General features: G+C 43.7%; 1 protein-coding gene across 1 annotated transcript in view; it reads right to left on the bottom strand.

The window, feature by feature from the left end:
- Serinc5 (serine incorporator 5) overlaps window positions 1-24,528 on the bottom strand; it is an 86,571-nt gene that overhangs the window by 7,711 nt on the left and 54,332 nt on the right. The window contains exons 3-8 of the mRNA XM_076927142.1: window positions 13,543-13,721; window positions 13,043-13,125; window positions 11,131-11,224; window positions 5,373-5,584; window positions 3,187-3,282; window positions 787-913 (exon numbers count right to left, since the gene is read on the bottom strand). Of these exons, the coding sequence (XP_076783257.1) occupies window positions 787-913; window positions 3,187-3,282; window positions 5,373-5,584; window positions 11,131-11,224; window positions 13,043-13,125; window positions 13,543-13,721 (791 nt within the window). The remainder of the gene's footprint in view (window positions 1-786; window positions 914-3,186; window positions 3,283-5,372; window positions 5,585-11,130; window positions 11,225-13,042; window positions 13,126-13,542; window positions 13,722-24,528) is intronic.

Raw genomic sequence — 24,528 nt, 5'->3', positions numbered from 1 at the left:
TGGCCCTTCCTCTCATCAGGACCTTAGAGAGCCTTTCAGTGTTCTTAGACACTGTATTTACACAGACTGTCACCACCAGGATTGTTTAGTTTCACCAAGAGGAAAATTATAACATGCCCATGACAAGTTGAATTTCTACACACAGAAACAAGACATAAAACATTCTGAAGTAAAACCCAGCTCTGAAAAGGCTCCTGTTCAAAGGAAGCCTCGTTACAGTAAAATATGTTCCCAGAATAGGTAAGCAACCATTGACTTTTCCCTCCAGGGATCTCTGAAGTGTTTTGAAGTGGAGTCTCCTCTGGCACAGGCATGTGCATCAGCATGCTTACATTACACATATCCCACGACCTGGGCGATGTGGCCTGGCCTACTTCCTAGCTCCACAGGTTTCAGCACAGCCAAAGACACTGCCTGGCTTTACTGGACCATCCACAGAACACCCAGGTTCTCTCTCCAGTGATAACAAAACAAATGCTACCCCCTTGGACTAGAGTTTTGCCACAACACTCCAGCATCCAGTGCATTTTCATCATCCTCACTGTATGTTCCCTTACTCTTCAACGATGCCATAGCAACTCATCTCCAAAACGGTTTTTTAAACAAAACATGCATCTATTCAATTTGCCCCCTGCAGTGGAGTAACGAGCACATGAACTTCACACAGGAGGCCATGCAGCAACACTGCTCTTCCCGCTAGTTTTCTCCTGTGGACAGGGACTGGAACTTAAATAACTCTGTCCCTTTCATTTTAAAGCCTGGAAGTCAGTAACTCCTGGGACTTACCATGAATATGAGATGCACACAATTAAAAGAAGGGTGCCCAGCCAGGTCACCATGTTTTCATCTCTATGCAGGTCTTGACCAAAGTCAGGCACACATATGGTAACATTCTTCCCGTGTTCATCTAGGACTTGTAAATAACACAAAGCAAACACAGTCATGTTAGAGAAAGGTCTACTGTGCATACAGCATCCGTCTGGGAAGATGCAGGTAGCACTGGCATGACTCCTCCCAACACTGAGTCCTTCACACTGGGGACTTCTACTCTATAGTCTGATTCTGCACAGACTGCATTTTGCTAGTTCAAAACACTGCTCTCCCACATCAGCACACATGAGGAATAAGGGCCAGCCCCACCCCCATTCTACTTAAGCATTGGAGGGTGTGAAGACTCAGGGCGTAGTCATCCTTGCTTCTTTTATACTAAATCCACTGTTTTTAATTATGACGATGATGTTTTCTTTCTGACTAGATCCAAAGCCTCTTCAGAGAGGGGTAGAGCACAGGTCCCCTGGTGTGAAGCCCACTTAGAGACAGTGTAGTGGGTTCCTGAACCAGGGAAGACAGACTACTACAGACATAAGAAACATGGCTTCTTTCAGACTGTGACCTGGGAACCATCTGAAGTCGTCTAAAATTTCAAAGAAATAAATCAAGAAGCTAGATATGTCTCTACAATATCTCTCTCAGTAGCAACCTGCTTTTTTAAAAACCATGGTGCTTCAATCGTGAGTATCTAACTAAATCTTACTGCCAATTTGACCCAAAACATGAAGTATATTAATTGTTCTACAAACACACTTTCTGTTTGAAGCTAAACTGGAATTGTCACTGGAGTTCACCTTGAAGGACTAAATAGACCCATGTCAGCTGTTGTTTATTTAAAACCCTTTCTTTTTTAGGCCAGTGGAGGAATGATTTTTGTAAGATGGGAATGAAATATAAAATTTGTATTTACTACTTAAAATTAAAATTAAAATTAAAGTGTTTTACTGTTTTTTTTAAAGCAATACTTGCTATTTTAAAAAAATTCTGTGAACAAAATTTTCATTAGACAATGTTAAGACCTGGGGTAAGCTGGGTCACGATTGAGCTTTTATGTGTGTAATTAAACTTGGGATAAGCCAAACATACTGTAAAACCTCCAATTACTACTTCCCACTATAACTATGAAGATGAGACCCTAGCTGAACATGGTGGCATGGATCAATAATCCCAGCTCTTAGGAGGCCAAGTTAGAAAAACTGCAAGTTCAAGGCCAGCCTGGGATATATAGTAAGTTTCCAGATCAAAGATACCTGAACATTCACATTCATATACCTGTATGCATATGCATATATGTAAATATACATGTACACCTTATGTATCACAAAAGTGATAAAGATAAAATGTAAAAATTTGGGGACTCTAGAATGTAATATTTCGTTTATAGATTAATTTTTTACTGGTGTGGTGGCCTTCAGTCCCAACACTTAGGGAGCAGAGATGGGTTGATTCCTGTGCTTTTGAGTCTATCCTGGTCAAAAAAAGGGAGTTCTTGATCAGCCAGGAATATATAACACTGCCTCTAAAAACTTTCAAAATGATTACTGTTTTCACACACATAAAAGGTCACACCTCACAGCACCTGCCATGTGCCAACTACTGTTCTGAGTGGTGCACACACCATCAACATTGCACTGCCTTATTAAAACCACACACTGGACAGAGCTCAGTCTGGTTCCTTGCTCTACATCCTGCTGTCTCTGTTAAATGTCATCTACGACAAGCGCTGAGACTGCCTGCCAGCCAGTGACAGATCCAGGTTCCAACTATGTCTTCTGTTTCCCTCACCTTTGCTCTTCCCATCCCTCTCAGTGTCGGGGAATAACCTCCTGACTTAGGAAAGTAACAAACAAAACTCAAAACCAAACGAAGCCAATAAAACAATAAAATAAAGTGGTTCCCGCCAGAGCAGAACAACAGAATGAAGCAGAGGCCTAAACATAGCTGCAGAAGCTCATCTCTGCTCATGTCTTTTCTGCACAGTAGGAAGACTCAAAACTGGAATGCTGGGGGCTGGAAAGGGGGCTCAGAGCTTAATGGGCCTTGCTGTTCTTGAACTCATGTCAGGTGGCTCACAGTGGCCTGCAATTATGCTCTGGAGGATCATACGCCCTCTTCTGGACTCCTGGGGTACCTATACTCACATATGCATGTACACATACACATACACACACGATTAAAAAAATGTTGTAAGAGGAGAAATTTTTATTTCTGCTGTTAAAGGCTTTATTTAATGACAAAGCACAGATCACCTTGCTTCTCTGAATTCCCGAACCCTCCATAGCTCAGTAACAGTTCAGTTCTAGGGCATAAAGACATGTACACTGTCAGCACCCACTTCTGAACAGAGCTGCTTACCTTTTTTCCCAGGCTTGCTGGTCAGTGCTGAGAAGGTGAGGTAGGTGACATAACAGCTTATGAGCCCTGACTGCAGCAGCCCAGAGTGTGGCTGTCCTAGGAACAACAGACAGACAGAAGACAGGCTCAAAGTCCTGGTAGCAAGACATTATACTCTAAATGGAACCCTTATGCCACCCCCAGGCCCACCTCCAGCCAATGGATGATGCTCCTTAAACTTGGACACCCACCTTTACTAGAGAAAAGGGAACCTAATGAAGTGTTTGTCCCAGAAAAAAAAGTCTAATATTGGGTAGGGAATATGCCTACCCTATTCATGCTATTTTAAAGATAACAAAATCTACCCTACTTCTCCATAAACAACTCTCCAAAACCTATAACATATTTCAACATACTGCCTAGATCCCTGAGTGTTTTTTCAATTGCATGTATGTATGTATGTATGTATGTATGTATGTATTTGCACAAATGCCATAGCATGTGTGGATGTCAGAGAACAATTTGCAGGAGTCAGTTCTTTCTGTCTAAGGGATTGGACTCAGGTTATCAGACTTATCAGCAAACACCTTCACTAGCTGAGCCATCTCTCTGCCCCTCTCCCTATGAAGTTTATAACATTAGTTCATAAATTACAAGATCAGAAAAAGAAAATAGCCATCATCATTTAGTTTGGTGCAATAGACAAATTTCACGGAACATTCACTGTAGATTGTACAAGGTCATTAGACAATCCATGGAACACAAGCGCTGAGCTGTCAAGAGAAAAAACAAGACAAAACAAACCCCACCAAAACTGAAACCACTCTTGGCCACACTAAGTACAAGACCTGGTCTAGGCTAACAAGGGAAGCTGTGGGACAGGCATTCACTGGGAGAGGGACTTCAAGTACAATATTTAAATGACAACTTAGTGCTGGAATCATCTGGAACAACTACGGAATCCAGTGAGAAAGGATCTCTCTTTGCTGAAATTTTCACCCCTTGCTGACATGAAAGGATTCAACCTTCCTCCTGGTTAAATTTCTCCTTAAATTGCCATTATTCAATGGTAATTATCAGTAGAAGTACTATAACAGGCTGTCCTAATGCTGCTGTCTGCAATGGGAACAAGACACCCTCAGAACAATGTCATTAATCACAATGTTACGGCTGTTTCAGAAGGTGGGATTAATCTCACCCCCCAAAAATTTTAGTCAGCTTAACAATAGTTTGTTTTAGGAAATTCTTTACTCGTCAACTGCAGGAACTAGGAGAATAATCGTATCAATTTCTGTAATGCATTTAAAAACTTAGCGTGGAAAATGTCTTAGTCCTGCTAAAATTATTTGTACTCAATGCTGCCTTTTTTCCTTAAAGGGGAGGAGTCTCACGTAGCCCAGGCTGGCCTCAAACCTATGTAGTCAAGGCTGGCTCTTAATTTCTGATCTTCCAGCTTCCATTTCCCACACACTGCAGTTACAGGAATGCTTTTTAGAAAGAGATTCAAAGGGGCTATACATTTATTGTCCATATTTCCTTTTCCTATCCAGAAATCAGAATGGCATGTGCATGGAGTAAGATCCTTCAATCAACACCACACTGGGGACATTCTTACACCTCTGAAGACAGCATGTCTCCAGCACACTTTCTTAAGTTGTCATAGTTTATTAGTAACAATTCACAGCTCCACTTTCTAAGGTGTTAAAACCCCCCACTTGTAGTCTGTACTCTCATGACAGCCGAAGCAAGGCCAAGATCACATAGTTCTGCTGACTTCAGTAAATACACTATGGCCATGAGACTGGAAGCAACCAAGATAGGATTTCCTGCTTCCTGTCTTAGTCGGGTTGCTAGTCACCTAAGACAATCCCAGAAACAGCAACTCTGGGCCCTGCCATTCAAATTTCACGAGGACACAACAAGCTGAATTTATATATCTCTTGCTTAACAGAGATTAAAGGAGCACATTTCCCACTTAAAGGTTTCCTGTGTGCACTGTCTATCTTTCTATTATTGGTTTAAGTTCAGCTATTTCTGGATACCAAGTAAACCTAGTTACCATCTCCAAATTAGCATGGAATATGAAGAGGAGGCTTGAATCCCATCCACAGGAAGTTAAAGAATGACTTGGGCTTTTAAAGAAACCCACTGGGTTTGTTAAAAAATCACAAAGGAAAAACATATAGAAGAAGAAAACCCATGCTTACGATTCTGGACACAGGGCGAGATGGCTGCCAGAGAGATTAGCACGCATAGGCCGCCATGTACTCCCAGGAGAATCTTGTTGTCCATGCAGTCATCCCACTGTGTGTAAAACACCGCCATCAAAGCCAAGCCTCCAACAGCAACGGAATACATGATGAGCGTCGCCAGGGACAGGGAGGCAAACCACAGCTTATTACGGACGGTGCCTGCAGTCCTGTTTCTCCGAGAAGGAAGGAGGTGAGGTGGAAGGGAGAGAAAACAGGTCAGTGAAGGGCCCCATTCTCTGCAGTCTTCCATCCCTCAGATACTGGCTGGCAGGACTGGCCCCCAGCAGAGACCCTGGAACCACAGATCAGAAGGCACTTTTAGCAATGACTACACTCTGCCTCAGCTAGAAAGTTCTCACGATTATGCAGGCTTGCTGGCTTAGAATTATCTCTAAACATGAGTTTACTCTCCTGACCCAAGGATGTTCATCAGCTAAAAAGTCCATCCATCAGCTTTAGCCTAGCGCTGCTCCATCCACTCTGATGCTGATGGCCCTGGGGAACATAGTGGCTGCACTGAGGCATGAGGCAAAGATGGTAATTAAGTAGAGTTGGCTTTGAGCTTTCTCTGGGAGCGCAGAGCCTGGAGTTGCTGTGGTCTCACTCTCCATGTGCTGCCAGCAGCCCCTCTGAGATCACCTTCACTTAGAGGAAAAGCAAACAGCTCTACTCAAAGAAGCCTGGTCACCCTAGTATGTTTCTTCTCTCTGTGCTGAAAACAAGAGCCTGCATCAGGACCAGCTCTCCAAACTGAGGAAATACTAAGGGAGAAACATTACAGTGAGTAGAATCAGGGAAAGAGGAGCTGGAGAGATGGCTCAGTGGCTAAGAGCATTTACTGCTCTTGCAGAAGACCTGAGTTCAGGTCCAAGCAATGACATCATGCAGCTCACAAGTGCCTATAACCTATAACTCCAGAACCAGGAATCCAATGCCTCCAGAGGTGCTTGCACTCACATGTATATACTCCCATACACATAATGTAATCAATCTTTAAAGTCAGGAAAAGAAAAGCTGTACTGCCCAGCTCAGGAGATAGCATGAGAAGCTGAGTGTCATGTAAAAAGCTGTGCACAGTGGTGTGTGCCTGCCTGATTGCACTGCAGAGGTAGGAACAGGCAGATCCTGATGTGCCCTGGCCATCTAGCCTGGCCTACTTGGAGAGTTGCAGCCCAAAAGGCGGACAGTATCTGAAGAATGACAACTGAAGTTATATTCTCTGGCTTTCACATGCGTGCACAAATGTGTTCACCCGTATAAGCATGAATATGGACACACATGCACACACAAAGGGAAGGGAAGCTCTACAGGACATACCATAAAGAAACTTAACGAGAAATCTGCTTTGCAATTTTTATAAATATTAATAAAGAAACGAGAAAGATTAGTGGTGATATAATTCACAGGAATTGTTAAGAAGAGGGTGTTTATAAATGCTAAGCTGGAGGACACGATGACTGTCATCTGCCTCATGATTCGGCTGCTCTCGGTGTGAGCAATCACACTCCTACGACCATGCTCTCTCGGCCTTCGGAGAAGTGTGTGCTTAATGTTTCCCGAGTGCTGGAAGATGTTCAAACGACACAGCCAAGAGACTTTCACAATGGAAAGGTTACTCTTGCAGAGACAGAGAAACAGGGTGGAAAGGCCAAGATGATAATGGCCATTGTAGTCCTGACGCCAAGCCAGGCTCTCTGGTGGCCTCAGAATTATCCCATGTGAGAGGCACACAGAGGAAATGAGAAAGAAGGACTTTGGGAACAAAATTCGAGCAACAACAAGGAAACAGCATGAAGGACACACACAATGTAGCAGAGACTGCAGGAGGGACAGGGTCTGGTGTGCCAGCCTTTGCTTCTTGAGGTGATCTTAGCAGGTGAGGGAGTTTCAACTGCATTGGCAGTGCAAGTTAAGTATTCGGCCCTCGCCTCTCTCCTGAGCTCAGACTCATCTTCCTCATCCTTCTCCCATGTTCAGCCCTCTCCTCTACCTCAGAAAATGGTAACCACACTCTTACTATTGAGAGAACAAGGGCAGAAACAGAAAACACAAGGCCCGCAGGCACTCTCTCCCCACCTCCAGACCCACCTAGACTCAAACTCTGTTCAAATTTTACCAGAATCTGAGCACCATTGCAAACAGACTTCAGGCTCTACTCTTCTTCAGAAGTTCAGGTCACCTCACAGAAGCTTCCTCAGCTTGAACCTGTGGACCTCTCTAATCTTTTGCTCTTTAAATTAAGAAAAATTCAGTTATATTCTTCCCTTCAAAACTCTTCTACTCTCCCAACATTTCTCTTCAAAACCAAAGCTCAAGTCTGGAAATGCAACCAAGTGATAAAGTACTGGCCTAGCAGGGGCAATGCCCTGAGGGCAGGGGAGGCCTTCACAGGACTGTGAAGTCCCTCTGTTCCTTACACAAGCCAGCAAGCTTGAGTCTGAGCAGGTTCTCTCACATGACAGCCTGTTCCCTGCATGCTTTGCAGCATATTTTGCAGCAACAAGCCCTTTATATAACCGCATGCTTCTGTGTTGACTATCTACTTCTCTGCTTCTCCATTATGACACTATCAGCTTTGCAGAGCAGGCCAGGGCCTATACCCTGACTTATGGCCATTGTGTAGGAGTGAGAGACACTCGCTGAGAATACTGTAAAGAAATAACACAGGACAGCAAAGTTACCAAAGAGGCCGCTGTTTGTGCTGCCCTGGCTTCACCTGTACTCCCGACAGCAGGCTTCAGGAGAGTCTACAGACATAATGGAAGAGGACCCCAGGCTGGGAAGCTGGCTGGGCCCCGGGCTCAGTGAGAGGCAGGGCCAAACTAACCTAACAAAGGCAAATTTAAAATCTCAAATGCTTTCAACATCAATTCTCACTAGCAACACCTGACCACACGATCTGTCTGCTATCACATCACAGTTAGTTAGTTATGGAGGGGAGGCCTGTGGGGCGGGAGGTGTGCGTGTGCCTCGGCACATGTGTGGAGGTCAGGGTGCAAACTATGGAAGTTCCTTCTTTTCACCACATGGATTCCAGGGATTAAGCTCAGGTCACCAGGCCTAATAGCAAGTGCCTTTACCAAGTGAGCCATCTGGCCAGCACCTGTACCTTCCGGGATTTCAACTGTGATACAGAAATGACATGTAAAATTGTGAACTGGAGTTAAAAAGCAAAAATAAAATAAAACCACAACTACTAAACATCCAATCCAACAAAGCACACCATTTTACAGTATAAAATCTGAAAGTCTGGGGTCAGAGACGCCAGGAAACATTTCTCTAAGTGACATTCCAGAATGGGAAGGACAATAATCTCTGTTCAGCTGATCTGCAGATCCATGCATGGCATGTTTACCTCGTAGCTTTGGGGATCTTCACTCTTGATATATTTAAAAATGAAATTAAAGACAAGAAAGAAAGAAAAAGTGCCATCTAGTAATTTGTTCACTAAAATCAGTAATTGTAATTTTCTGGGTCAGCCCTGAATCAAGTCTACTTAAAACACACACACACACACACACACACACACACACACACACACACACACACACACGAAGGAGGGGAGCAGCTGAAAAGTTAAGAGAGAGAAAACAGTGTCAGTGAGTGCTCTCCTCCCCCCACCCCCCCCCCCACCAGTATTAGTTTTAGGTTGACAAGCCATCTCTGTGGGGATTCTAGCCTCAAAACCAGCAGCTGCAAGCTGCCACCTATGGGTACTAGGAACTGAAGTCGGGGGCCCTGGAAGGAGCAGTGAGTGCTCTCAGCTGCTGTAGCACCATTTCTCAAGCTCGGCTGCAAAGCTCCTAAGGAACTACAAAGTTTTCCAAGTGACCAAACCCTTCCAAAGGGCCCAGTAAACTTTGGCATTAATAATCAGTACCAGAAAAACTGGCTCAAGAATCAATTGGACTGAAGGAGGGAGAAACACAAACAGGCCCGAGGACGTGCTGTGTAAGGCACAAACCAGGATTCTGTGCCCAAGGCTCTACTATGTTACCATAAAACACACGGCATAAATACAACCTGCAGAACTTTTAGAGGGAGTCTTGATCTTGTCTATTAGACATCACTCTGATGGCACGGCATTAAGAGTTGCTGGAGAAAGAGATACCCATCAGTTGCAATGCATTTGAACTTATTGTGGAGTCTTCTACACACACAAGGACATAGGGCCAAACAAAACTACAGCAGTCCTTAGCTGATCTTTAAGAAAACTCTACCACCTCAAAACTTGACCTACAGAAGAGGCGACAGCACAGATCACTACATTTTAAGGGTGACTCAAAATGTAGAGAGCAAGTCACAAGTCAATCTGAAGACCTGTGACTGCAGAGATGAGACACCTAAGCACACCAGTAACGTTATCTGTGGGACCAAAGTGGTGTAAACCACTTTACTTGTATGTGTGCACACGCACACGCACATGCACACAAGTGAATCCAATAATCTGCTGGAGCTGACGGTGTTAGCTGCCTGGTATGGGTGCTGGGAACCACACTTGGATCTTCCAGAAGGGCATCAAGCACTCGGAACCACTGAGCCATCTCTCTAGCCCCAACATTTAAAATCTGGTCCTACCTAGCTGTACTTAATCTAATATTCACAAAGTAATAAAATGGCATCCCCAAAGCTACCATGTCATCTCATTATTATCTTTAAGAAAAAAAGCAGAGTAATGTTGAAGCTGAAGAATGTATTAAAAATAAAAAGTACTAAGATAGTTTGGACAATGTTTCATCTTACTCAACATAAAAATACACACTCATATGGCATTATTGTGGGTTTGTTTTCTTTTTGCCAACATAGAGTATAAAATAAAATGATACCTAGAAAAATCTATAAAATAGCAGCCACAGTTTATATATGCCTAGAATCCTAGTATTCAGGAGGCAGAGAAGAGATCATTAGTCACAACAAGCCTGCACTGCAGAGACAGACAGAAACAGATAGACAGACAGAGATAATGCATTATTAGGTATAAAAGAGAATTACTTGAAGAATAAAGTCAGCTCAGTGGCAAACACCAGCCTGGTATCCAAGAGACCCAGACAGATCACCAACACCACCAAACAAACAGACAAATAGACAGACAGACAAGCAAACAAACCAGAGCAATGAAGTGCTTTGCTCAGCACCCCAGAGTCAACATGGCCTTAGCAGAAGGGCTGGATGGTTGTTATTGATAGGTCCTTGGCCTGGGATGTGAATTCTGTTTTCAAGGCACTAAGGGGTTACCATTTTACAGGCAAGACAACTTCCTAAAGCAGGCTGCAAGTTTTCCCAATGAAGGGATCCTGTATGTTTTACAAAGCAGAGACAATTTTTTTCCAAGAGAACTATTTCATCCAGACTTCACAGAAGACCTCCTGCTCTAAAGCACGGCGTCCTTTGTGCCTGTTTTGCTTTTTACCTTGTAGGAGTAGAGCCTAGACAATGCATGGCCAAGGTACAGACATACTCGGCCCACACGGCCTGTCAGTCACACAGGGTCCACACGGCCTGTCAGTCACACAGGGTTCACATGGCCTGTCAGTCACACAGGGTCCACATGGCCAGGTACATAAGGTAAAGCAAGACAGCAGGGCAGAGAGGAGAAAGTGGAAGAGAGGAGAAAGTGGAAAGGCCCACACAGAGTGTAACCCAGAGGGGAGCCTTTGTCTGTGGTAAGCAGTTTCTTGACTCGGCAACGGAGAGCTCGCCACAAAACACATACCAGTTCTTGTTCCATTTGTGTGCAAACTCCACAATCAGGAGGAGCTGGATACAAATGAAGAGGAAGCTCCCCACAGCTCCCACATAGCGCCAGACTGCAAAAGAGCATCCCCCAAAGGAAGAGAGGTGAGTACCACGTGCACTTAACTCTAAAGAAAAGAAGACTTCTTATCTGTGTTCACCATTCCTCGAGCACATTTCATTCCCATGCATCCATACACGGTAGATACTAACCTCATATGCACTTGATAAACATGAGGTCAACCTGCAAGTCTGTGTGAGGTGGTATGATGGCTAGTGTCTCTCTGACGGAATCTAAAATCTCTACAGAAATGGACCTATCTGCATGCTTACAGGTGATTATCTTGATTATGTTCATTGAGATTAGAGAATCTATCTTAATTGTCAGGACCATTCTTTGGGCAGAGGAGTCTAGACTATAAACTAGAGAGAATGATCTAAGCAACAAACAGATATTCATTGCTCTTCTTCCTAGGCATGTGACCAGCTGCCTCAAACTCCTACTGCCTTGATTCCCCACCAGGAACTACACTCTAGAATGAACCCTTTCTCCTTTAAGTTGTGTGTCCTTGTATTTTATTATGTCAACAGAAAGAGTAGTACTAAGACATCTGTCAAAGCCTCTCTTAACATAAAGGGCACAGCTGGAATTGGGACATCAGAATCTGGCCCTGGAGCATCCAAGTTGAACCTCATGCTCAACGAACAGCTGTCTCAGTAGAGGCAGGAATTCACATAACCCACAGTGGCTCCATTCACAAGCAAAAAGAAATACTGCTAGAAACAGTTTAAATCGTATTGGGCAATGAGCCTTAACTATCCAGTATGGAAATGAAGTGTCAAGGGCTCGAGGCTTCTGGCTCTGTCATGAGGCGTTAGGTGAGCCGCACCATGTAGGTTGCTGTCTACAGACAAAACTAGAGCTGATCTGAGGACTCTTAGGTCACCTCTCTCTCTAGATATAGTACCTCCAATATGCTAAAATATACATCAGAGTACCTTTTTAAGGAATAAAAACTAGTTAACAGTGTTATAGATAAAAGGAAGACTTAGATAAGCCATTTTAAAGTATATAAAAAAACTGATACAGCCTTAAAGATGTATCTAATAAAGCATGGCTGGTACCTATGACCCACATCTCCACTAGAAAAGTCAAAATAGTTGGGTTGAATGGAGTGTTTTGAACCTCTTTAATTTAGATTCCATCTCCATTCTTACCTGAGCTCAGAACAGGGCACCCGCTCTTTCCCTAGGAAGAGCCCTGCTTCGGTTACGATTAGTGGCTCTGTCTTACTTATCAGTAAGAATCACTTCACATACATTGAGTTTAGACACAGGCTGGAGGATGTTTCCCTTTTCCAGTTTTCCTAAGTAACAACTGTTTCATGCTGCCGGGTCTGTTTTGTACTCAGAGAGAATGCGACCCCTCCATGGCAGAGGTAATCTGATGTGGCAAATCTACTCAGAGAGAATGCGACCCCTCCATGGCAGAAGTATTCTGATGTGCCAGATCTGTTCTCATGCAAATATTAAAGACCCCCCTTTAGTCTCCAAGCCAGTAAGCTTATCGTTCCAATTACTTAGCCAACAGAGAAAGAGAGCCTTCTCACGGGCTTCCTGTACGTGGAGCAGGAGGAAAGGGGGGAGGGGAGGGGTGTGGGCAGGTAAAGCTGCTTTACAAGGCTCCCTTAAAACTGTTGGGGCCAAACCCAGGGCATGGCCCTTGCTAAGCAAGCTACCACTGAGCTAAATCTCCAACACCTGGACATCCTTCAACTCAACAAAGATTCAGTAGTTCAAAATAGCAAAGACACTGGACCATGCTTTTGAAGAGTTTTACAAAATGTGTAAAAGCAATGTAATTGGGTAACAAAGTAATCCCCAAGCTGTACCTTCCAGAAAGGTCTTCTGATCCGGAATGAAGAATGCTCCTGAGCACATGGCCCCTAACACCAGCAATTTAAAGAACCAAAAGCTGGGGAGAGAAAAAGAGGAAAGATATTAAAATAATATTCAAAGACCCACAAAAGATCTCTCAGAAGGTAGCGTGCTAGCTCATGTTTCTGTCATGGGCAGTGTTCTCTCCACATCAAGGGGAAGTGACGGAGTGCCCACAGAGTGGCTTTTCCCATAATGAGGCATGCTTGGAATGGCCTCTGAGTGTATAAAACTCTATTTTAGGGTGGGGTGGAAATGACACAAGGAAGATAGTAGAAACAATCGACTCTGTGTGTACTGAATTTCTTATTACGACACCAGGCGCTGTCGCTCTTAGGCTATCAGTGACATCCAGCCCATTCTCCCCAATCAGTGTCAAAATGCTAACTAGCTGAATGTCAGGCAGTTCGGACAAGCAGATCCTAGGACACCCTTGGGAGGACAGGAGACTTACCCGTTGTGAATGTAGGCTCGGCAACTTTTGCTGTTGTTGACTTTTAAGGTCAGCAGGCAAAACCCAGCAAAGAAACAAGCCATTCCAAAGCAGACTCTGTACACTGCAGAATACCCCACCAGGTTCTCACAGGTGTCGCCGGCTTTAATGCCTTTACAGAAGTCTTCAAAAAAGGGAATCTGAGAGAGAAGATGCAAAAGCTGCCAGTTAGAACTGGGCTGGAGAGGAGCTGCCCGTGAGTGTTCAGTCTTAAGTCAAAAAACACATGGTAAAAACAGCTGCGTGCAAAACAGAACCAAGACTGAACAAAAACTACCTATCCTCTAAAGAGTTTCTGCTGGAGAGACAGCTCAACAGCTGCTCTTTCAACTCCCAGCACCTAAATGATGGCTCGCAGGGATCTGTAACTCCAGCTCCAGTGAACCTGATGCCGTCTTCTGAGTTTTAAAGTATAAAGACTTTTTCTTAGTTTTCTTTTAAACCCCTTTTCAAAGATACAGTCCCTATAAAAGCACTGTTCTATCTTTATTTACTCCAAGGATTTTCAATATCAGAATTTCCATTGTATTTATAGGATGTAGCTGTAATGTCTTGAAATACACAATACATGACATAAAAGCTGAGAAACTGCCTATATAACCACCCCAAAAGTCACTGCTTTCTACTGAAGAGTCAATGATTTAGTTGGTAGGGAATTTTTATTCATTCACACAAAAAAAGTTTATATATACATGTATACAACACATATACACCCATATCCACACTCATATAGAACTAGACACATTCTATATACACAATGTTTTATAGAGATTTGGGGCTGTAGATTTGACTCAACTGCTAGAGTTACTTACTTATCTAGTGTGCATGAAGCCCTAGTGTGAATCCTAAACGTCATATAAAAAACTAGGTTAGGTGATATAGACCTGTAATCCCAGCACTCAGAAGATACATCTTTCCAGTCTGTCAAGTCTTTCCAGAGAGGGGTAGGTAGAAGGAGAGAGGGAGAGAGGGAAAGAGGGAAAGAGGGGGTGAGGACCAGAGAGGAAGAGCTGTTCTTGAACATACTGCTGTTTGGGTAGACAGGAAATACAACCAGCAAAGGTCAGAGCACTGGGGGAGAGACAGCACAGTTTGATTTCCTTCACAAACATAACCGAGGCACTCAGGACCATCACTCTGAGCCATCCCAATTAGAACACCTAGTGACCACTTTGGAGTAGCAATGAAAAGTGGACATAAAGATACAGGAAGCACACGTGGAGAAGATGAGAGAGGCCATGTGAGTGCACTCTGGTTTGTTTGTTTGTTTGTTTGTTTAAGCTGGGTTGTAATTGAGTGAGCATCCATCTGGGTTCAGATCTTCAGATGATGAAGCCATGGTGTTATGGTGAATCTTGACTGCTGACTTGATTAGGTTGAGAAACACCTAGGGGGCTAGTGAAGCATTTCCCCACATGCGTGCGAGCATGCGTGCTGGTGAGGACTCTGATGCAATGGATCAACAAATCCCTTGGTGGAGTAATACAATGTCATTACTGTGAGGTTCTAAAAAGAAGGAGATGGAATGCAAGTGGAGCGAGGAGGTGAGTGGGGCATATCTCTGGACTGTGTTTTTATTTACTTTTGAGAAGTTCGTACATTTTAATCATATTCTTCCCATTCCTCCATTTCCACCCAGTTCCTTGCCCCCTCTCTACCCACTCAACTACACATCATCTCTTCTCTCAAATCAACAACAAATCCACAGAGTATGATTTGTGTTGGCAACTACTCTGAGCACTGTGCCTGCTGCAGAAGGTGGTAGACAGACCCAGTGTTTCTCCATGGAAGAAAACCGAGTTCCCTCTCCCAGAAGCTGAGTTCTATTGGCTTCTTGGCTAGAGGTGAGGCTTTGTCCCTGCTTCCGTGTCTCCACACTGGGGCTTTGCTTGAATTAAGTTGGCTTGGGTCTTGCGCATGCTCTGGGTCTGTGAGTTCACGTATATGAGCTCTTCTCTATCTGGAAAACCTGTTTCCTTGGAGTTAGCCACTGCCTTTGGCTCTTACAACCTTTCATGTTCCCTCCTCGGCTGCATCTTGGCCTGGCCTCTCCTGTATGTTCTTTTTCTCTACTTCCCCATGCCAGGCAGAGAACACATTCCCACAACAGGCCCAGAAATGCTGAACTACATGACTACAAATCCTCAGAAATCATGAGCCAAAATGATTAATTTTTCCTGTAAGTTCTATCTTTCAGGTACTTAGTTGAGTAGCAAAAACATTTATCAATATAAATGGGTCCACAAACAAGATGACTATTTCAGAGCTCTCACCCCAATGGAAGTCACATCTATATGACTACTAGTGACAAGGAATGCTGCTTTATATAAGTAAAATCTAATATTTATAAAGAACCTCAACAGCATCCTTTGTTAGACTATTTTATTTATACAGTTTCTTTCTTTAAATCTTTTATATTATATAAGATATAAATATATAAATTTTTTATATAAATATATAAAGATATAAAATATATCTTTTATATTTTATGTTTGTGGGTGTTTTTGGCCACATGTATGTCTGCATTCCACGTGTGCAGTGTCAACAGAATGCAGAAGAGGCATCAGACATCATGGAACTGCCAGCTGCCCATGAGTGTCAGGAATAGAACCCCAGTCTCTATGAGAACAACAGATCTCCTAACCTCAAAACCAGTGTTTCCACCCTATAACTTGTCAATAATACCAACTGTTGTTTGTCTTTGTTTCCTCTTTTCCTCCCTTCCTTTTTTTATTTCAAGATTTCGCCTGTACCCCAGGGTAACCTTGGTCTAACCCAGGATAACCTTGGTCTAACAGTATTCCGCATGTCTCAGCCTCCAAAGTGCTGGATTACAAAACCTGCCTTTTGCCATTTTGTGTACACCACCTCACGAACCCTCATACACAGCGTATTATGCGCACACTGGCACGTTCCCCAACTACGGCAGCCCATTGTTCACCTTTACCCTCCCCTGCACCCTCCTACCCTCTTCCTTCCTTCTAGTCTCCCTCTGAACACTGGCAGGTACAGACTTCTCTGCAGCCACTCTCAGTAAACCTCTCCCTTGTTTACTTGAGTCAGGCCCTTCTGTGGCCACAGGCACCCCAGGAACATCACAAAGTGAGTATGTGACATTGAAAATGTGATCCAAACTAAAGGTGGGCAAATAACCCTGCTCCCAACATTAACCAAGACTCTGTTATGCTCGTGGATGAATCGGCAACACTTAGCTTTCAGTAAGTGCTGAGTATTTTTAGGCAATGGCTCCAAGCTGAACGAGCCAACAAGCTTTTAACAAGAAGAATTTTCTCTGATTAAATATTTGCTGTTCCAAGTTCTACTCCAGTTTTGGGGAAAGAAAACATACATCTCACACAGATTCCATACTTGAGGGTGTTACCTCTTAAGTCCGCTCTGGGCATCCAAGGACATCACACACTGAGTCTGTATTGTCCTGTACAGGCCTCTGGGAGCAAAGGCTTTTTTTCCCATCCCACAGAGAAATCAAACTCAAAACCCAAACTGTCAAGTAAGAATAAACGGCTTAGAGGGATTACGGCCGACTCCACTGCTCATCTGGACAGGCTTCACCTCCCCATTCTCAGTCCCTATCTTAAAATGAAGTCATCTCGTGAGTAGCCCAGGAAACTCCTCCAGATAATCCTTGTGAAGGGCTACCTACATTCCTTGCCCACAGTAGTCATTATGTAAAGTTAGGCACTGTGTAAATACAGAAAGAGCTTTCTGGAGAGGGAGTCACTACAAGGACCACTGAAGGGTATGTCTGAGCTCAACAAGGTAAGATGGACATATGGGGCTCCATTCACTGTGTGAAAGCATTTACTGTAGAACCATGCCAATCAGATGAATGATGCCTGGGTCCTAGTCCCTAAGAACTGAGTTCCAGCAAGGCACAGTGGTACTTGATTCTAGTCCTAGTACTTAAGAGGTTGACACAGGTGTATCACAAGTTAGAAGCCGGCCTGGGACACATAACAAGCTTAAGGCCAGGGTGAGCAACAAGGGCTAGGGACACAGCTCAGTAGCAGTGTACTTACTTACCATGCATGTGCAAGGCCAGGGATTTGATCTACAGAACTTAACCAAAGGAAACAAAAGCTCCAAAGCATAAAGAGAACTCTCAGACATAGAATGCCACCTGCTAAAGAAAAGCCCACTTCCAAGGCATGAGCACAAGTTCCAACCTCATGCTAGCAATGCCCCTGGCATCTTCAAGCTTGGGTAAGTTAATATCAAAAATCGAAGGCAAGAGGAACTGAGGAGACAGCTCATTTGCTAAAGTCTCACAAACTTGAGTACCCAAGTTTGGATCCCCAGCACCCATGTAAAAAGCCAGACACTAAGGTACATGCTTTTAATCCTAGCACTGCGGAGGCAGAGATAGGGGAAATCCCAAGGTCTGCTGGGCAAGCAGTCTGGCTGAGTCAGTAAGTGAAGGCTCTGTGAGAGATCCTTTTCAAAACAAGCTGGGGACCAGATGAGGACAGCTAACATCAACCTGACCTCTTATGTATGTGTACACATATGCACAAGCATCTCCACACAACATGCATGCACATGTGAATACATACATACATGTATGCCATATGCAAACACATGGGCACACAAAACACGGCTACCAAAAGGTCTATTGGTCTCACTGACTCGGGTTCCAGGTGATGCAAACTTTGGGGAAAAAAAATAAGTTTCTGTGGGAGTGGTTCTCACAGAAATGGAAGGGAAGATGGGAGTCACATGGCTCAGGGACTGCATGACTCCAGAGATGTGATATTAGCAAAGCTAGTTAGTCTTACACTTCATTCTGTCGAGTTTCTAGAGCTTCAGGTGAAATCATACTGCTGAGAAAGTTCTGGCAGCTTGGCATGAGTGATAAATCAACTCACAGAAACTAAAAGAGCAAGATCTAAGAATTCTTTTCCATCATGCCTCACTTGGAAAGAATGCTGGAATTGGGGGGCGGAGAGGGTGCACCTCTCGCCTTTAAGTCTCCATTTCAGGCTTCCTCAGAATTTCTCTGTGAAGTAATTCTGACAGCACAGTATTAGCCTGTTACCAACCAGGGCACGACAGCTATGAGACAAGAATACTGTGCCAGCCTCCACCCTCTCCTGCACAGAGTGTGCACCTAGGCTTCTTGCCTCAGTAGGTTAGCATCCTGCAGCCCTTTGGGGAACCTAGGAGCATTTCAAAACAGCAACATTTAACTATGGCCTGCTGCTCTTTGGGCTAGGTACCTCGCCCCCCCCTTTTTTAATGAGAAAAGTATATATATATATATATATATATATATATATATATATATATATATTCTGTCTTTATTAAAAGCTCAAAAAAGGAGGGGGTGAATTAAAAATCCATGGTCTGGTTTTATCTGACCCTACCACCTGTCAAACCAGGAGTGCCATGTCCCCCCAGAGAAAGCCTTCAGAGATCAAAAGCACATAGGCAGACTGATAGTGTAGTTCACACAAGTCCTCTGTGGTAGTAAGATCAAACAACTAGAAAACAGCTTTAAGTGAAGTTAACCCTTCATAACTTCATAACATAGCCATCAGTCCAAACCGGAGCTCACAGGACACAACACAGAGTGGACAACTTCACCTCCATCCACAGAGGATTAGGTAAAGATGAAGGTTGAGTTAGGAGGAGATCTCAGTGAAGAACAGTGAGGACCAGCCATGAAAGATGCTGTCCTACCGGATGTGACATCATCTGTGAATAAAGAAGGTGCAGGGACGGACCTGGGACAGGATTCCCAGTTTTGAAGTTGACAGGCAATCACGGAAGTGAATCACGGCAACAGTAGAATAGTAATTCATTTAATGACAGCCTGTCCTGGAGGCGCCTGTATCAAGAGGTGGTGTGGGTGGATGGTTCCACAAGGGTACTCCAGAAAGACAGCTGGACTAGAGATAATGGGCATGTTGGTACATGCCTGTAATTCTAGTAGTTGAGAACGAGAGACGGGGTGAGGAGGTGGGGATGCCTCGTGTCCAGGACTAGCTGGGTCTATATAGCAAGTTTCAGGCCAGCCAAGGAAGGGGTGAGAATTCCAGAGTAGCCAGCACACACATAGCAAAGGAGGCAACCCATGTGAATCAACTGACTCTCCTGGGAGTATGGGGAGTGAAGGAGCAGAGGAAGGTTAGCCTAAGTCCAGAGAAACTCTGTCAGGGAGGGCTAAAACCCCTGGTGACAAATCTCTGAGCTAACCAAATCAGCTACAGTCCTCTTAAAGGATGCAACTGTATGCATAATTATTTCTGGGAAAATATGGAAAACTCAGTCAAATCAGAGTTTGTGCACATGTTCTTTATCCCCTCCTCCACACCACATGACACACATGTGTTAGAGACAGGGTTTAGTTATCCCCTGCTTCCACACCACATGACACACATGTGTTACAGACAGGGTTAGTCAGCCACTCACTCCACCTACTCTGGGCAAGTATTATTCAGGGCATGGGAATATAAGCATCAAATAAAATAGGTTTAAGAGCCTATTATAAGGTGGACTGTTGCCCAACCCATAGGCTACTTGCCTAGCATGCAAGGGCCTTGGGTTAGAACCCAGTGCTGTAAGTCACTGGCTAATTAATCAGTTTAAGTCAATGCTAACGAGGAGCTAACTGTCTTGTGAAATGCTGTGCAGATAACCAGAGTGATATACATACACTATGTATATACTATGCCTGTGTATTATGTGTATTATGTACATTTAAACAATGATAGGGCATGAGACTCAACTGTCTCATGTAAGATGGGACCCCATCTTACAGAACTCATACTTAAACAGCTCGTGATTCTGAAAGCCCGGATCCCTTGCTTCCTACTCCCATTCCTGAGAACCACGCACAACAGAGCCTCCGGCTCCAGCATCCCTCACTTCTTACCTCATATTAGGAGCCCCTTGTGCTCATTTTTACACTTCTCTTAAGTCCTTCATCCTCAACATGACTGAAATAGATTCATACAAACAATTTATTTCCCCATTAATTATTTCCATTTGCTTTGTAATTCCATATGAATAACAGACACTAAATTATGCTTGCCTAGCTAGGCATAGGGTTCATGCAGCCCTCACCTGCAAGGTAAGCCGGAGCTCTGATTACCTGAGCATAAAGTTTGGGCCACTGAAGCTTGTCTCTCAGAGACAAGGTATGTAATGTGGCCTGCATGTAGCCACTCAGGACCTAAAATAGCAGCCAGAACAATTACAGCCCATAGGTCAGATCCAGCCAGTCTCCTGGTTATGTGAATAACATTTTGGTAGAATTGAGCTATGTTTATTTGGTGGCATTGTTTGGGCCACTCTTATACTACAATGGAAGCCCAGAGCCTGCAGTTTTCATTTATGGACAAAGTCTGCCACTCTCAAGCTTCATACAGAACAGTTAACTGATGAAGTATGTGTTTATACTTCCAAGGCCAAGTGGCAACTGTGACAATGACTCTACCCATCAGAAGCCAAAGGAGCAGGAGCTGAGGGGCACACCTGGTTATCCTGGCACAGCTTCTGGCTTTAACTGTTCCCTTTCGCCCCCTCTCTCACCAGATCTGCTTCACCCAGAAGCTGGTTTTAAGTGAATCAAACTGTAGAACCTTCTGCCATTTTTAGTACAGAGAGGATTTGTATTTATTTTTTGATGGAGAGCAGGATGGGGGGAGGTGGCAACGCTCAGAGCCTTAAGTAGCATTAACAGAGCCCCTCACATCTGTCCCATCTGTCTCACAAGCACAGCCTGTAACAACTAAAAATAAAACCCACACTGATGAGAGCCAGCATGCCGACACATTAATTTTAGACTAGTGTGTTTACTGTAGAAAACTGTCTCACTGAACTGCACCCATTGTGGTTCTGGTGTCATTAGCCACAGGGAGTAGCCGAAGGTCCTGTGGGGAGTCTCTCCTTCACCTCAGCTGTCTATCCAGACATCCCCAGCTGGAGTTCACAAGGGTGGGCCAACCAGCCTACTAACAGGGTTTCCTTCCATACACACTCTTGCCTCAAAACTGAGATCTTCTTGCCTCAGCCTGTCAGCTTCTCAACTGGCAAGATTACAGGCATGCACCACAAAAGCCAGCTACCAAACTACTGACTCCCCTACCTGAGGTTCAGAGCCCTACAGCAACCATATGTTGGTTATTCGTTACCCCAGCCGTATACATACCAGGTTTTTGGTATGTATACTTACATGAATGGCTACATCAATGAAAGCAGCAGATTTTAAGCAGTTTTTAAATAATGGGATCAGCAATTGGGCATCATGTGCTTGCCTGTAATCCAAACACTCTAGGGGTTAAGAGACAGAAAGACCACTTGAGTTCCAAGCTAGCCTGGCTACAAAGGAAATTCAGGCTAGGCTAGGCTATACCACAAAACAAGATCTTATCTCAAATATACTATGTCTCTGTGTCTCTGCATCTGTCTCTCTCTCTCTTTCCCTCTTTCCCCCCTCTCTCTCTCACCAATCAAAACACACCAATCAAAGCAGAACAGAGAATGTATATAGTAGCTGGCAGGGCATACCTGTCATCAAAGTTCCCAGCACTAGAGAGCTAGGGCAGAAGGTACTACTGGTTCAAGCACATTCTAAGGTACACAGCACATTCTGCTATTCTATACATAGTTAAGACCCGTTACAAGACCCTACACCCCAAGAAGCATGTACTGAGATTGCAGTGTGGCCAAACAATAGCCCTTATACTTTGTAAAGAACAGCAAAATTAGACGACATTGGTCTCACTTTATCTGCAGATATAGAGTACACACCTGTAAAATCTGCAAATACCAGCATTTTCGAGATAGAGATAGAAAGAAGTTCAAGGTTATCCTCAGTCACGTAGTGAGTTTGAGGCCAGAATGAGCTATATACGATCCTATCTCCAAAAACAATAGATGCCTAAAACTATGGACAATAATACTGTGTGTGTGTGTATATATATATATACACACACACAATTCCTATGACAAAATAAATTAATAAGAGCAATACGTTGCAATAAAACAGCCAACATCAATACTCTTATACTTGGGAGCCATATAAAATAAGAGTCACTTGAGCTGGATTGAATGGCACATTCCTAAAATCCAAACATCTGGGAAGCTAAGGCAAAAGAAATACAAGTTTGAGAACAACCTAGGACACTTAGAGAGACCCTATCTTAAAAGAGAGGGGTAGGAGGAAGAAGAAGAAGAAGAGGAGGAGGAAAGGGAGGAGGAAAAGGAGGAAAATGAGAAGGGGGAGGTGGAAGAGAAAGAGGAAGAGAAGGAGAGAAGAAGTGAGGCTAGTTACAGCTTACTGGTAGAATAAATGCCCAGCACATTATGAGGCCCTGGGTTCAATCCCTAGTACCAACCAACAAATAAACAAGCAAAAAAACAAGGACTGCTTGAACAAAAGTACTGATACCATAATAGCAGATCTGGTGACCAAGATGTCCACAGAGTGACAGTTGGTAGTACAAAGGGATAATTCATATCCTAAGCAGGATGGAGTGGGGCAGTGCTACATAATTTAAAGCTTTGAATTATTTATTTCTGGAATTTTCCACATAATATTTTTGGATTTCCGTTGACCCCAGATAATGAAAACCACAGAAATAAGAAGCCATGGGGTGCAGGTGCTACTGTGTCCTCAGTAATAGAGTTGTGGCTCTGTGGGGCTGGAGGAACTTGGGAAGAAATGAGAACCATGTGTGAATAAATATAGTTGCTTTAGGAGTGACAGGATGTTCCAAGAGTATGTATTACGGTACAGTTGTATAACTAACTCAATTCTAAGTTTGTATCTCAACAAGGCTGTACAAGATACAACTCAGATTGCTGGCTTCTTGGATGTTGGAAATGTCAACATATATTTACATGCTACTGGAGAATCAGTGTATCAGGTATTGTTCTAAACATGCTTTATGAATTGGATCACTGGATTTTCACATGCCTGCAGAGTGGATGACTATGATATGTATTTGTATATGTATGATATGTATTTGTGGAGAAATGAGGTGGGTTGGTAATCAGGATCAAACCCAGGACCTGTGAAGTCTAGGGCACCCTAACACTGAAGCAACATCTTGATTTCCTATTATGTTTTTTTTCCCCTTTAGACTGAAGATCAAAGTAGAAAGAGTAAAAACTTTGCTAAGTAACTGAACCAGTATTCAAAATTCAGGTTGTCCAGATTTGAAGCTCAGCCTCTCAACTATCGTGTAATATTGCCCTAAACAGGAAACCTCAACAAGGACAAGAAAAATGAAGAAGTGACAAGAAGCCAGGGTGGCTCTGGTTCTACTAAGGACAGGTGAGAAGGGTGAGGATGCTTTTGGAAGATGATGAATCTGAAATGACAGTGAGAAAGGGGAAGGGTTGACAGAGATGGAGGAGCCGGTGGCTGAGGGTGGCTGGAGATCCACGCAGGTGCTGTGCAGAGCTTCTCTTGGAAGAAGGGTCACCTCACTGCACTCTAGGATTGAGGTTGTGGGGTGAGAAGAGTGAGGAAGTAGGTTTAATACCAAGACACAGGTTCTAGCCACACAGATGGGCTCTGAAAAACAGGAGGCCAGATCAGATCTCTACCAGCAACAGCAGGTATAGCCAGGTCCCAAAACAAGACCAGGGTAGCAGGTCACAGTTGAGACCGTAAGTTTAAAGTTGAAGGGATTTGAAAAGTTGATATTTCTGGGTGATAGTAGGTAGCTTTGGGACCCTTAGTTCACTTTAAACTTTTCCATATTTTCTGTCAATGCAACAGTAGGTTAATAAAGATATAAATTTCTTTTTCCCCAATGTGAAAATGACTGGGAAATACCTACTTAGAATGTCTAGCTCAACCCTGTGTTTTGAAAGAGTAAGTTTTCTGGCCACAAGGAGAAATCCTTTTAATCCATCCCACTAACTACATTCAAAGACCCCAAATGCACAGTTATCAGACTCAAGATGCCTTTG

This window comes from Arvicanthis niloticus, chromosome 29 (genome assembly GCF_011762505.2).
Source record: "Arvicanthis niloticus isolate mArvNil1 chromosome 29, mArvNil1.pat.X, whole genome shotgun sequence".
In the NCBI taxonomy this organism is placed as follows: domain Eukaryota; kingdom Metazoa; phylum Chordata; class Mammalia; order Rodentia; family Muridae; genus Arvicanthis; species Arvicanthis niloticus.
This window is presented reverse-complemented; position numbering and strand designations above follow the sequence as displayed.